General features: G+C 41.1%; 1 protein-coding gene across 1 annotated transcript in view; it reads left to right on the top strand.

Moving 5' to 3' along the window:
* The window catches only part of MYO3B (myosin IIIB), a 357,902-nt gene that overhangs the window by 11,059 nt on the left and 330,636 nt on the right, over positions 1–16,207 (top strand). Inside the window, exon 5 of the mRNA XM_061608529.1 lies at positions 4,767–4,843. Coding sequence (XP_061464513.1) covers positions 4,767–4,843 — 77 coding nt within the window. The remainder of the gene's footprint in view (positions 1–4,766; positions 4,844–16,207) is intronic.

Below are 16,207 nucleotides of genomic sequence, written 5' to 3'. Positions count from 1 at the left end.
TAATCTAGATTTTTAAATATTATCCCTTCCATATGAAAATAAGGCATCCTTCTTTCTCAGATGGTTGTGACTAGCTTTTAGCACATTTTATTCCCTCTCAGCAGAAGGTAAAGTGGTCCTCTGGGTCCAAAAGCTAACAGATCCATTTAATTTGCAATTACAGCTGTTAGATATGAGTATAGCTGAAATTGGAAGTCTCCATAAAAGGACTAAAGAGAGATGGAAGAAGTGTGTTTTGCAGTCAGCTTTACTTCTGAATAAACTTGATGATTTCTTGATGAGGATGCCAATTCAAGTAATAATGATAGCAATAATAAAAACAGGTGAGGCAGATCTGGCTAACAACCAGGCTTTATGTTTTCAAAAACAGGGATCAGCCATTGCTTCTTCATCCTATTACCCGATACCTGCATGCAGCTAACAGTGACTAATTCAATCAATCTGGAATCTCCACCTGAGGAGACCTAAATGGAGACCCGCAAGGCTTTCAACATCCACCCTAAATTTTTGTATATTTTTATTTTCCTTTTTTCCACAGCCCCTGCTTTGCATGCTGAAACATCTGACTTGAAGTAGCTTTCTCACTATTTTGTGGCATTTTGGTTGGTCCTAATAAAAGTATTGCCCATCTGTGGATTTTGGTAGACCCTCCCCATTACCACCACCATCGCCATCTAGGGATGGGTGAGGAGTGAGACCTCTTGGAGGCCGGGCCTGGCCTCCAAGAGGTCTTCTGTATCTGTAAGAGTTGTGCAGGGGGAAGGGAGAATTCCACCTTGTGGTTTTTCCCATTACAGTGTTGCAAGAACACCTGTGCTTGCCTGACATTTTCTTCTCCTAAAGATACAGGATCAGTCTCAGGCGCTGAACCTGGCAACCCTAGTGAGGAATTCAATTCTGTTCACAAGTAAAGCTGAATTTGTCACATTCACACTTTCTGAAACAGTATTAGAACCGAACCACAGCCATCCTTCTAAATTCACACTTACCCTAATTTTGTGATGCAGTTCTCCAACCAACCAGTGTTTACCAAAATGCATATATTAGGGGGAAATGTGTATAAGAATGAATATATTAGCAAAAATAAGATACCTTATATTGGGAGAAATGGCTTTGAAAATGTGTACATTTGTCAAAACCGCCTACAAAAATGTGTTTATTAGGAGAAATTCACACTAAAATGCTGGAGAGTTTTCATGAGGATTTAAAAATATATATATATCGCAAATTGCTGCAGAAATCTGGAGAACTGAATGTAAGGCTGGACAAATGAGAAATGGAGAGAACTGAAATGGACAGATCCTTCCATCCCTCCCACCACCACTATCATCACACACCCAGAGCTTGGAAAAGTTACTTTTTTGAACTGCAACTCCCATCAGCCCAATCCAGTGGCCATCTGGCTGGGGTTGATGGGAGTTGTAGTTTTAAAAAGTAACTTTTCCAAGCTCTGCACACACCCTAAAATTGCTGTCCAGAGGGTTATAAAGAAGGCTGCAGTCCTATTCATGCTTTCCTGGGAGTAACCTGCATTTGAATGGACTGCCTTCAAGTCGATTCCGACTTATGGGCGACCCTATGAATAGGGTTTTCATGGTAAGTGGTATTCAGAGGGGGTTTACCATTGCCTTCCTCTGAGGCTGCGAGGCAGTGACTAGCCCAAAGTCACCCAGTGAGCTTCATGGCTATGTGGGGATTCGAACCCTGGACTCCCAGGTCGTAGTCCATCAATAAACATGCATAGGTTTGAGCTGGAAGAGTTAACCAGTAAACAGAACAGGATGACAAAGTTAATCACATTGCTGGAATTCATAAAATTTCTACTTTTAATATGTTCATGTGGCTACTCAAAAACAATCCTATAAGAGAGCAATCCCAAAATATAATAAACTGCTTTATATAGAACCACTTTAGCACCACATTAAATGCTAATTCCCTGGTTCTTTAAAACTAGTCTTATTGCAAAAGCTCAGTGATTACTCATCAACTGAATGTGAGAGCAGGTGTCTGTTTATTACTGGGAGGTACAGAAATTCATTATTGATGAGTGGTTGAAATACACAGTTTTAGTAGCGATTGGATAAACACTTGGCCTAAAGCAACAGCTTCTTTAGTAACCTCTTTGGCATCAAATGGTAGGGGGCGGAAATCACTTTTCATCTGATGCAGCCTTCCCAGGATAATAATTAGCACCAGCTACTAGCTTGAGCAGCAGGAAATAGCCCATCAATGCCAAAAGGAGGAAGCTAGAAAGAGAACAATATTGGTTGGGCAGCATTTTTAATGTTTTGCACATAATCACCATGTTGCATGCTCACATGGAATATAAAATCCAAAATAAAGCAAGGATGGGAAACTATTTGTGCTAACAATTGGCCGCATTTTATTTAGAGAAGAAGTGGATAAAAAGAGCTGCGGGTTTGGCTGCTTTCTTCTTTGATCGACATACATTTATGACATTTCAAAAATTGCTTGTGAAATATTGGATGGCACAAATGGTCATATGTTTGCTCAAATAAAATGTGTCTGCATTTTAGGCGCATTTTGAAACAGCAGCAAATCTCAGTTTAGTCCACAAAATAACATAGATCCCACTTCACATTTCAGTGTGTGTGTTTATGGAGTGCCCTTCATAGGAAGGTAGCAAGTATACCAGGAAGGATATCCTGCTCTTGGATATATTCAAGATTGGATTGCAAAACCACGAAGCAAAACAAAACAAAAGCATGAGCTTTAAGATTTATAGTGATTATATTTCATTTTTATACCTTGGGTATATAGAATGATTACATTATTCAAAACAGTAATAACTCTGGCAGCAGTCCTGTAAGCCACTTAACTGAGTGTAAGGCCCATTGAACTCAGTGGGGCTTACTTTTGAATAAACATGCAAAGGATTGCATTGACAGCATGTAGAACCAGGTAGGCAGGCAGAGATATAGATGCTCCTCCTCATATCACATCTGATCTGCAACAGGGGTCGGGAGGGGAACTGCTTCCTCCATGCTCTCTAAATGATACTCTGCAAAATGGTGAGGTTAGAGCTCTAGCATTTAAACTGGTTTAGTTTCATTGAAGATCATTTAATGTAGTTTTATAAGGAGTATGAAAGGCATGTCTGCCTACATTACAAAATTACAATGGGTTTTATCCAAAGGTGCCTTTGTATCTATAGAAAGCATTTCCACTCACTGAAAGTGAATCATTAATTTTTGCTGACCCCTCTCCCCACTGCAGCCCTCTGCGTCATATCCCATACTGTCCCAGAAGGTCTTTCAACTCTGAGGAGCAGTTTCTCATGGGAGACTGAAATGTGTAGAGGGTGATAGATGAAAACCAGGTGCCTTACTTTCTGTTAGTGCGAAGCCATCACTGAACATAACCCATTGGTTTTACACTGGTAATTTCCCCAAAGAATCCTAGGGATTGTAGTTGGTAGAGATACTGAAAGTTCCCTTTTGGAGATCCTTGCATCCTCCTTCCAAAACTATCTGGGGAAAGGAAAGGACTATTAAACCAGTAAGATTGGTTTAAGTCTGATGTAGATGTGACCTTAGAATATATTTTTACTTTTATATTTGTCACTTATGAATGTGATTAATGCATGCTATTAAGCATAAGACAGTCATTTTAAAATTGTATATAGATACTAGCTGATCTACAGTAAATTACAGAAAAGGAATGTTTTGCATATTAGTAAAAACTACAGGGAAGATCAACATCAGTTATTGAACAATTTTATAAATGGTTGCCGAATTGCACTGAGTTTCTCTGGATTCTCTCGCCTGTGGTACTTAATTTGTTCTTTGTTGATGACTTTAGAAGTTCACCAATCCAGTTCTCTAGTACAGGTAGAGGTTGTGATTTCCACAACTGCAATATGATATGTGTGTGTGTTATGTGCCTTCAAGTTGATTCCGACTTATGGCGACTCTATGAATCAGGACCTCCTGTAGCATCTGTTGTAAACCACCCTGTTCAGATTTTGTAAGTTCGGGACTGTGGCTTCCTTTATGGAGTAAATCATCTTTTGTTTGGTCTTCCTCTTTTTCTACTCCCTTCTGTTTTCCCAGCATTATGGTCTTTTCTAGTGAATCATATCTTTTCATTATACGTCCAAAGTGTGACAACCTCAGTTTCATCATTTTAGCTTGTAGTGATAGTGATAGTTTAATTTGTTCTACCACCCAATTATTTGTCTTTTTCACAGTCCATGGTATCTGCAAAACTCTGCTCCAACACCACATTTCAAATGAATTTCTTCTCTTGTCCACTTTTTTCACTGTCCAACTTTCACATCCGTACATAGAGATTGGGAATACCATGGTCTGAATGATCCTGACTTTGGTGTTCAGTGGTACATCTTTGTGTTTGAGGATCTGTCATAGCTGCCCTCCCCAGTCCTAGTCTTCTTCTGATTTCTTGACTATTGTCTCCCTTTTGGTTAATGACTGTGCAAAGGTATTTGCTGTAAATGATGCTCTGCCAATCCCAAGTGTAGTCCTATTGGCACATGGCCAAATTGCAGGGATGTGTTGCAGAAGATGGCGATTGATTCTATTCAAACAGAAGCCTAAATTGATTCTGTCAGTGCCACTTTTAAGAGTTGCCTGACTTGTAAAAAGTGACCAGTTTGTGAGGACAGTTGTGTAAATCCACTGACATTGATTGACCTCTCCTGCATTGTGTTGAAAGGACAGTAAGCATCGATTTTTCAAAAAAGAATGCTATTGTGCCAATGTTGTGAATGTGTTTCATCATTACAGGTGTTTCTGCACAGCTCACCAGCACCAGGCTGAGGAGAAACACATCAGTGGGAACCCCATTTTGGATGGCTCCGGAGGTAGGCTATATTTTGGTTATTGTGGGTGTTCTTACTTCTGCTAAGGTCTAGTTTTAAGATTTCAAGGTGTCAAGAAACGTGCTCTCTGAATTCTCTAAATCCCCTGCTAAAATTATAGTAGCTAGCCAACTTTAAAAATAAGCAAACTAAAAATATTTGGAATTAATTTAGGGTGACCGAAGTCAGGATGGCCAGAAAACTGGCCAGGAAGGTGAACCCTCTCCATAGAGAACAGCAGTTTCCCAATGGAATTGACTTTATATCCATCCTAGTTCTACAGCAGATGATTCTTATCAGGGGAGTATGTTGAATATTACAGCTTCCCTCTACTAGTGAATTCATGGTGAGTGCTGATGGTTATGTAGCTACAATGGAGCCACTGAGAAGAGGGAGATATCAGCATGCTCGTGTGACCTCTGAGATTTGCAGAAGTACAAAACATTTCAAACAAATAAAACCTAAGGGTGCAACCCTTCTTCCTGCAAACAAACCAGAGCTTGGAAGATTACTTTTAAAAAGTAATTAATTACAGTTACAATTACATGGCCCACAAAAATAGTAATTACCGTTATAATTACAATTGTTCTGAAAGTAACTGATTAGTTTTTCTCAAAAGTAATCACTACAATTACATTTCAGTTACTTTTTTTAAAAAAGCCTACAAGGTGCTGGCCTTGGCTGCTGCACATCTAAGTAGCCTAAAACAACATTAGAAATAAACACACACATACAGAGGTAGTAGAGCAATTCTTTTTATCCATAAGATAGCAATGGTGGTCTCTCCGCTGGTAAGGGAGGTGGGGAGGGAGGCAAAGGCCACTACTCAGATCTTTGCACATCAAACCAAGTGCAACCCCCCCACTCAGCCAGCAAGCATAATCTCTCTCACTTAACCACCTCCCGGACCCTGCCCTGCTACCAACTAAGGGACACTCACCTAAGCAAACATTTTCCTCTGAGATGCAAAAAAGGTAAAATACTGCAAATGCAGCACAGTAACCAGAGAGGGTGGTGGAGGTCACTTTGTGTGCCAAGTGCGCGCATGCATGCACACACACACACGTCTTCTCTCATGTTTGCTGCCTCCTCATCCTTTATCCATGTTCTTGCCCTCTGGCTCCTTTTTCCCTCCACTCCATTCTTCACCACCACCATCCATTTTTTTAAACCATTGTTTTCTCCACTCCACCCCGTCTCACTCTCCACCTCCTCCCTCATCGCCTGCTACCCCCACCTGGGGCATGAGGAAAAAGTGATGCTGCACAGAAGCCCAGTTTGAGGCACATGATTTTCACCCACAAATCAGAGGAGCAGAAGACTTCCCCTGCTTCCCCACCCCCCAAGTAATGCCTAAAAGTAATGCTGGAAACATTACAATTACTCCACAAAAGTAATAAAATTACTCCTGGTTCTATTACAATCAAAATGTAAAGGAATTACCCACTTGTTCCTCAAAAAACTAATTACTTCCAAGTTCTGAAACAAACAAACAAAACACCCAATGAGGATTGAGAATGCTCAGTAGCTATAAAATTCTGAGTGTCAAGGGAGGGGGGGAGAAAGGAGAGGATGGTGTATCCTTAATGAGGTATGGCTGTCTGGAAGGAATCCTGAACAGAAACATTTGTGCTAGGAGGTGTGGATATACTACCATGTTTTGTTGCAGGTCATGCCTCTTGTAATTAATTCTATGCAATAATGAAACAATATATATATTCACTAATAGCCAAACAATCATTGCAATTTAAAAATGTACCTATAGCCAAAATATATCTCTATCAAACTTTAAAAAGCAGGGAAATTAGGCAGCTATAGTGAGTGCACCAGGGGAGCAAGAGACCTGACCTCCTCTCTGAGATATTATACTGCCCTATAAATTTGTAAAAATGCAAGCACAATTTGGATTGACCTTTCACAATCCAATCCACTTCCTGTGTAGCTTGCAAGAATTTGGCAACATGTGCCTCTCAGCATATGGTGAGTGGTGGCAACACCTCCAATTAGCCCCTTTGCTTTCCTGATAATGTGAACAGTATCATTGTTTTTCAGGGTTTCCCCCAACTTTTTATTCTACAGCAGATATATGTAGTTTCCCACCCAAATTTAAACCTAACCTGTCACTGGCCACATCCACACCAGAACTTTATTCCACTTTAGACAGTCATGGCTTCCCCAAAAGAATCCTGGGAATCATAGTTTGTGAAGGGTGCTGAGAGTTGATTCCCCTCACAGAGCTACAATCACCAGAAGAGGGACTGACTGTTAAATCACTCTGGCCACTGGAGCTGTGTCACGGGAATAGGGGTCATCTAACAATTCTCAAAATCCTTCACAAACTACACTTCCCAGAATTATCTGGGAGTAGCCATGACTGTTTAAAGTGGAATAAATGTCTGGTGTGGGTGTGGCCACCTGATTAGCCAAACCAACAGCTATGAGTCTGGCTTTTAGAACACTGACAGTTGATTCTTACTGAGTATGCTTGCACTATCAAAGAATCCAATATTAAATTACTTAATTAAAAATTATCCATGCATTTTTAAACTTTTAAACTGCAGAAGATGAAGTTCAGAGTATGGAGCAAGGTCAGTAATAGGATTACAGGTACTCTGTGAACATGGATGACTTTTAATTAATTTCAACAAATTATGAGACCACCGACAGAAAAAAGTCCAACAGGGGTCTGGATTTTTTTCCTCTTGTTTTACACTTTGAACTCTAGACTCTCTCTGTTTTGTGTATCGCCATGAAAACAGAGGGTTGTTAAGCAAGTTTATTTATTTATTTATTATTTGATTTATATCCCGCCCTTCCTCCCACCAGGAGCCCAGAGCAGCAAAGTTAAGCAAGACTATAAGTTTTCTAAGTTTTTGTTTTGAAATGAAGCAGCAGAATGGCACGGGGATATTTTCAATTTAACGTTGTGGGATGGGATGCTGGTTACAGTATACAGCCACTCTTGTGGCTGTATAATAATGCCTTTCTCAAACACTTATCTGTTTATTACACTTTTTATTCCACCCTTCCAAGGAACTCCAGGCAGCGTATATTCTCACTACCACCATTATATCCCAATGAGCCTCATGGCTCAGTGGAGATTTAAACCAGCTCCAGGCCCAACACTCTGAGCACTACATCTTACTGGTTCTCACTTCATGTATATTACTTTTGTAAGCCTAAGGGCCAGCCTATTTCAGATGGGGAAAGGGAGGCTGAGAGATGGTGGCTTATACTATACTAAACATGAAACAGCTGCACAACTAGGTTTGTTGCTGGCACATTTTAAGAAATTAAATCTCTTTATCAAGTTCCATCAGTTGACCCAAGCAGTCCTGGAATCCCTTGATAAATGAATTATTTCTCAAAACACGACGGGAGAAGTACTTGTGCAACTGTTATTTCTGTGTGTGTTTGTGTCCCCCCCCAGCTGTTTTTGATCCTCTTTTGTCTGGTTGTCTGGTGTAACCTTGTAAGAGCATGGCTGAACCAAGGGCCAAGCTAGATGTGGCATTAATTCCATGAATGAAATTAACGTGTACATTTTTTAGTTACATGAACAGGAGCCATAGAGAAACCTGAGGAATGTGGGAGGGGTGGGGAAGTGAGGTTTTTTTTTCTCCCTGCCACCACAGTCCACAAAAAATTGCCCCTCTGAATTTCTAGGGGAGCTCCCATTGGCACCAATGGAGGCTTCCTTTGAAATGCAAATGCCAGCTTGGGAGAGGCAGTTTTTGTCAGGACCATAGTGGTGTGAGTAAGAGTCAAACTCTCACTCCGCATCATGCAGAGCCCCCAAGGCTGTTCAGGCTTCCCAAAGGCTGTTAGTTACATAGCAAAAACTGCATGTATTCATGTGATTAATGTCATGTCTAGTTTGGCCCTGGATGTTAACTTGGGACTGGCCTACCATCTTGGTAAGTTTACGATCCCAGCTTGCTACCGTTCTTGGCATGACAGATCCTCTCATCATCTGAGGTTGTGGATTGGAGCCTAATAGGTGCCCCTCTCATTTCCTGAGTGGAGCACTGAAAAGAAAGAGGCACCACCACCACTGCCACCTCTTGCACTCTGATCTGGCATGAGGAATGAGAATGCGGAGGAGAGAAAGATTAGTTGGCCATTTTATCTTACCTTAACCTATTCAGGTGTTACAGTAATCCAGAAACAACGTGGGAATGGAGACAGCAGAGATGAGCATGCTCGCTTGCTCATCGTTGTCCTGCTGTCTCCAGCACGGAGCTTTAGGAGAGCACAGTTTTCCCTCCCACCTGCTCCATTAAATTCAATGACTGCTAAAGTAGGCTGGGTCCCTTTAAGAGACTTGTCTCATGAAAGGTAGCAGGGCTGGTCCCAAAGGGCGGCCAGGTTGGGCCCTGGTCGAGGGCCCCTGGAGCCACAGAGGCCCCTGGGGGGGCCTCTCGATAGGGTGGGGGAGTAGTAGTGCTCCTTTTCCACAATCCGTGGCAGAGTAGCTGCCACGGATCACAGGGAGAGAACTTCTTCCACCTACCCGTTCGCTGACTCCACCTACTTGTCTCTCCTGTCTTTTGTGGCTGCATGTGCAGGACTGCTATTAACCAAGATGGCAGCTGAGGGTTCCCAAAGAGGCTGAAGCCCCTTCTTGGTTGATGGCAACAATGCGCATGAGTAGCAGCCCGCGCAGCCGCAAAAGACAGGAGAGACGGAGTCAGCGAATGTGTGGGAGGAAGAAGCTCCCCTCCCTGTGAGAGACAGGCAGGCACGGATGTGCACCAGGGCTAGGCTTGCCAGGTTCCTGGCCTGAGACTGATCCTGTATCTTTAGGAGAAGAGAAAGTCAGCCAAGTGCAGGTGTTCTTGCAACACTGTAATGAGAAAAACCACAAGGTGGAATTCTCTCTTACCCCTCCACAACTTTTAAAGATACCGAAGACCTCTTGGTTGCCAGGCCCAGCCTCCAAGAGGTCTTCTGTATCTTTAAAAGTTGTGGAGGGGGAAGGGATAATTCCACCTTGTGGTTTTTCTCATTACAGTGTTGCAAGAACACCTGCACTTGGCTGACTTTCTCTTCTCCTAAAGATACAGGATCAGTCTCAGGCCAGGAACCTGGCAACTCTAACCGGGGCCTGGGGCAAGGTGGTGACCAAGGGCCCCGGTATGTCTGGCCCTGGCCCTGGAAGGTAAAGCTAGTTACTGAAATAATGCAGCAGCTTCTGTTTAAGGCTCAGTCCAAGAAGGATTGCTGCTGAAACAATATTTGAGCATTGCTCTTATGGAATTTCCATCCTGGAACCTGCATGGAGCTATCCAGGGTGCCACTGAAGCCTCACCTCCGTACTGAGGAGTCTGTCACTCCACCCAGAACAAAGGAAGCTGGAATGCCAGTCTGTAGGGGGAGGGTGATGACAGAATGCCTCTAGTTCCTTAGCAACTTGGCCATTTAGGCCCAAAATAAAGGAAACACCAGAGGCTTTAAAAAAACCCTATGCAATGTTCCATGCAACTAGCACCTCATTTAAATTTGCCCATTTGCTACTGGGCCAAGTTCAAGGTTCTTGTTTTGGTGTACAAAGTCAGCTTGGGGCCAGGATACCTGAAAGACCATCTTATCCCTTATATACCCAGTTGATCACTACTCTCTGCAGGTGAGGGCCTCCTGCAGGTACCAACTTATTAGGAGGTCCGTTCTATACTACATAGGAAATGGACCTTTAGTGTTGTGGCACCTACCCTTTGGAATTCCCTCCCCTTAAAAATTAGACAAGCGGCATCTCTGTTATCTTTTTGGCACCTACTGAAGACCTTCCTCTTTCAACAAACCTTTCAAGTAGAGACCTTATCCCAGTCGGTGCCTGTGTTGAAATTGCTTTTTAATGTTTTTAAACTTTCTTTTTTTAAAAAAATAGATGTTTTTAAACCTTTTTTTTGAAAAATGTTTTTAAAGATGTTTTGTTTTAATATATTTTAAAGTTTGTTTTTATGATGTTTTAAAGTGTTTTTAGTCCTTTTGTTTGCTGCCCTGGGCTCCTACTGGGAAGAAGGGTGGAATATAAATCAAATAATAAATAAATTGCCACATTTTGGCTGTGTATACGCCATATATTTAAAGTACATCCTTCCCAAAGAATCCTGGCAAGGGTCCTGGGAATTGTAGCTCTGTAGGGGATAAACTACAGTTCCCAGAATTCTTTGGGAGGGGGATGTGCTTTAAAGGTGTTTACAATGTATGCTTTGTATGCAGCCTTTGTTAGCCAGTCAAACAAATTCTGCCTGGGCAGTCAGCACAGCTGCCTGTTGTGCTAATACTACACATGCAGGCAAGAATGAGACACTATATCCTGGAACGACCTGATGGGCAAGTTTTTCTTACATGCCTGCTGTCCTATTTAAGCTGGGCTTCAAAAATCAGAGATGAAGTATGCCTCCTCTGTCCTTTTTTCCTTTTGCATGTGTCTTTCTTCCTCCGCTCTTAGCTCTGTACAGAAGCATTGCTGTTGAATTGTGAAAGAACGTACAGTATTTGGGACAGAAAATCATCTTTGAGGTCTGGGCAATCATAACTCCCTCTGTAGCGGAAACATGTGTTTCCAACGTTGCTTTCGGTACCCATCCCAAGGCAGGGACTTTGTTCTCCAGAATGTACTAAAGCAAGCATGTCCGGGAAGTACAATGTTTGCTAAGATGTGTTATTTTAGTCATATTTCTTTCAAGAAATTCAGAAGGAAGCCTAAGAGTTCCTTTTTGTTACGAGGACATTCTTGGGCTTCTGAATTTCTGAACAAAATTCTCCTGCATCCCTAGTTTCAAATATGATTTTTCCCAACAGAATCGTGCCTTTTCTTCTTTTGTGAAATATTGTATTTGAAACTAGGGACCCAGGAGAGTTTTATTCTGTCTGTTATTTTGTTTGCTGCCCCGGGCTCATTCTGGAAGGAAGGGCAGGATATAAATTTAATAACAAATAAAATAAATGAAGCATATCAACATGATTCATACTTCTTGGACTAGCAGGTGGACTGGAATGCAGTCATCCTTCAGACTGCATGGTTCTCCGAATTCTGTAACGTGGATCTTGGCTCATAAATGTGTATAAAAGGAGTATTTTAGGAGGAAATTCAAACAAATATGCATACTTTAGGAGAAAATGCATAGTAAATAGATATTTTGGCAGAAATATATAAAAATAAATATAATGTGTATTTTAGGAAGAAAATGCAAAGTTTTGTGCAGTTTAATTTAAAAAAGTAAAATTGGATGGAGTAGATACATGCAAAACTGAAAAGGACTGGAAATAGGCTGATGTGGTTATCCCTATCTGAAATAATGCATTTCAGAGTGCACAAGAAGTGATAAACGAATTAGCAGAAAATATTTTAATGCATTTTCATATGCCTTTGTATCTTTAAATTGCATGAATTAAAATAATATGAGTCTTTCAGGATTTAAAACAAAAGTTCTTACTGAAAAGCAATGTAATCTTCAATGACATTTGAGAAACAGTCTGTTGAATAAGGCTTTCCACCTAGAAATGTTTTGACTACTGCTTTAAAGCAGAACTTTTTATCTAATCATAACAGAGTTTGTTTGATTGATTTAGCTAAATAATAACTCGTAATATCAGACTTACATTTCAAATGACTCTACAACAGTATGAGCCGGGCACCTTTAATTAAAATGCTTTAAATACATTTGAATAAAAAAGCTAACTCCTAGCAGAAATGGCAGAATGCTATGTAACTGAAAATAGCAAGCTCAGTTTTAATCTTTTGTATTTAACTGGGAATAAACATCACCCAATGTACACAATAATCTGGAAAAATGCCTTGCTCTCCTTTCCCATTTTCTCCCCTCCAGGATCTTCTATTTGCTACTCAGTGGCCTGCATCATGGGGCTCAAGGTCAGCTCCAGGTTAATAGCTTTAGGTTTCTTCACTTCCTATTTAGCTAACATTCGTTTTTCTGATCTGGATGGACATGTTGTTCTGTGCCTGAGCACCAATTAAATAAGAGGAAGAGTTTATATCAGCTAAATTCCAGGGAAAGGATATAAATTCAGACAAATAAAGTGAAACCATTTAGTTTCTGTTGCCTCAAAGGCATTTGAAAGTCATTGTGCGTGTACAGATTGTTTGAATGGGGTAATGAAAAGCAGAGTCTTAACAAGGCATGTATGACTGCGGTAAGAAAAGAATCCATAGAGAACATATAGTCTCATTTCTTATATATAAAAATGGATAACATAATTTTAATGCTCCTTAGGAGCTGTTTTCCTGTAATCACAGATTTATTCTCCAGTTTGATTGTACTTGCACAGAACAGAGCCGTTGTTAGAATTGGGAAGGGGGGGGTCACTTCCCATTGCTCCAGACAAACCATTGTTTGTATACAGCCTTTGAGAGAAAGGAGATCACTCATGCTCTCTCTCTCTCTTTCTCTCTCTCTCTCTCTCTCTCTCATATATGCAGGCATCTATCCTTGCTTTTCCAATCAAACTCACTTTTTCAATGCTATTTATTGAGTTACATGGGGATAATAATGAGGATTGTGAGCCCCCATCTTTAAATGTTCTAAATAGAATCAAAACAAGCTAACTAAAGGATGGTAGGAATTAGAATGCTTCTGTTTACACCCCAATTTGGGTTCTAAGCAGAGCTTGGAAAAGTTACTTTTTTGAACTACAGCTCCCATCAGCCTAATCCAGTGGCCATGTTGCCTAGGGCTGATGGGAGTTGTAGTTCAAAAAAGTAACTTTTCCAAGCTCTGGTTCTAAGGGATCCAGTGCCCATGGAGCTTCCTCATATTGTTTGTGTTTGCAATTACAAGTCACCTTCAGAATTCAGAATATTTATGTGTGTGTTGTATGTATATGTGTGTATATGTATGCATACACACACACACACTTACCTGAAGAGTTTTAACTTATACTAAACCATACACTGAGTACATCTCCTTTGGTGCAAGTGCCTTGATGATCAAATTGTGTTTCACTGTAGATGAATTTTAGAAGAAAAGATATCAAATCGACCCAACTTTATATACCTATATTACACAGCCTTTATTCTTTGTCAGTCATGTTGGTTCTGGAGATAGTATTGCTGACTGCTATCACATGGAGTATGTTGAAAGAGGTCTGAGCTGACACCCAATATCTAGTCAGAACTGCTGTATTCCTTTATCTATATCATAGCATTATCTTGCAGACAGACCCAAAGTGATGAACAAATAATCATAATGAAGGGAGTAATCCTTGGATCAACAACTGACATCCTTGGGGCTTAACTTGCCTCTGGAGGCTTCTTATCTAGCCCCAAGGATAGCCTCAAACATCCCAAGTATCTCCTCTTTATTATGTGCCTCAGACATTTTCCTTTGTCTAAGGCGAGGACCAGGCAAAAGGCTTCTGAAGCCCTCCATTTTGCAATGTTATGAGTAAGCAGTAGTTGCTTTGACAAAGACCCCTGCACTCCATTTTTATGTAGCTGCTCATTCCAGGCCTAGCAGGAAAGGACACTGTTTAAAACCCTTCCCCTTGTGTGGCTTTGCCAGTGCTGCACCCGGCTTTGAGGTTTTGTCAGGGGGCTCTTTCAAAGGGCTCAGAGTCTCTGTCAGAGTAGCAGCTGAGCTGCATACGAACAGGAGGCTCTAGGCCAGGGACAAAGAACCAGATGTTGTTGGACCACGTGGCTCATCAGCTTCAGCCGTCATGGCCAATGGTTAGGGATGATAGGAGCTGTATTCTAACAATATCCAGAGGGCCATCGGTTCCTCATCCCATTCTAGCCCTGCTCATATGTTTAGTGAATGCATTGAAGGCAAGGGGAAATCACAGTTGTGCTCGCTGTTCCTGCTCCTGATGAGTGCCAGCCTCCATGTGGGGCATCTCAATAGAGCCTATGCACAGAGCCTGTCATTTGCAGGATGCCTGACTGAGGTGGCGAGAGACTACATGGAAACAGCTAGTATGCATGCAATGGTTGCATTCAGCGTCTCAGATTGAATTCACAGAGATCAGCAATGGGGTTACTTACTGTATACAATTTCTGTTCCAATCCCTCCTCCTAGGGATGGGCGACAAATTCAATTCAGTTTGCCTTTCAAACTGAATCTATCAAATTTGTGCTTTCCGGAACAATATGAGAACTGAAACACAGCCATCCTTCGAAATTTGCACTTATTCGAATTTTGCGATGCAGTTTCCAACCAATGTTTACAAAAATGCATATGATAGAGGAAAGTGTACATAAAAATGAATATATGAGTAAAAATAACACACAAACGTGCATTATATAATGAGAAATTACTTGCAAAAAAGACAGTCAAAACTCTACAAAAATGTGTTGTTTAGAAGAAATTTGCACTAAAATGCAGGAGAATTTTCATGAGGACTTTTAAAAACAAATAAATTCGCAGATGGATGCAGAAATGTGGAAAACTGAATTTAAGATTGGAAAAATGAGAAACTGAAAGAACCAAAAGTGACAGAGCTTCCCATTTCTACCCCTTCCACATAGTCAATGAACAGGTGAAAAGGGTCAGTGTTCTGTTCGCAAGGATGGGAGAAGGAAGGTAAAGGGCCTTCTGTAGGAGTCAGTTGATGGATGGGCCCAATGCTGTTGACTCTTCACCCCTTGCTCAAGTCAAATTATGCCCTCTGTATTAAATAGATGCTGATCAAGGCTAAAGATGGGCAACTGTGAATCTTACATCTTAATACATCATCATGGATTCATTTTCTGATTGTGGATCCTTCTGTAGCCAAGCATGCAGAAGACAGAGAGTCCATCTGTGCATGAGATGGAGGTATTGGCAGACTCAGAGGAACCACAACTTTTGCAGATTTACATACATACATACATACATACATGAGAATATAGCTCAATTAGGAATGAGCATGCTCAATGGGCATGGAATGCTGACTGAAAAACTGGGGTGGAGGAGGGGAATGGGATGGAGTATCATGGAAAAGGGTGTGGCTGGCTAGAATCCTGAACAGGAGCACTGCACACTGTCACACTTTGTTCCAGATCCCACTTGAAAAGAAAAAAAACAAACACATTTATTATGGTCACAGACAGGAAAAAATACAGATAAATTTACAGATGGACCCCGTTTGCTTCCTAATGTGCCCTGAAGATAAAAGTAATTTAGCTACCGTATTAGTAGTGTGTGTTTGTGTATATATTGAAAATCTCTCTGTTCAGAAATGCCATAATTCATAATTTAGCCTTATTATCATTACATGTTCTGGAGTTCTAGGTTATCATGGAAACACAAGCTTTTACAGACACTCAGGAGTAATGTCAGACCTTTAACATGCTTGAAGCCCACAGATGCTTAGAGACATATTTCCACAGCAGCGTACACTTTTACTATATGATCCAATGAA

The sequence above is a fragment of the Rhineura floridana genome, chromosome 2 (assembly GCF_030035675.1).
Source record: "Rhineura floridana isolate rRhiFlo1 chromosome 2, rRhiFlo1.hap2, whole genome shotgun sequence".
NCBI lineage: Eukaryota > Metazoa > Chordata > Lepidosauria > Squamata > Rhineuridae > Rhineura > Rhineura floridana.
Note: the sequence above shows the minus strand (reverse complement) of the source record. Positions and strands in the feature narration are given on the sequence as shown.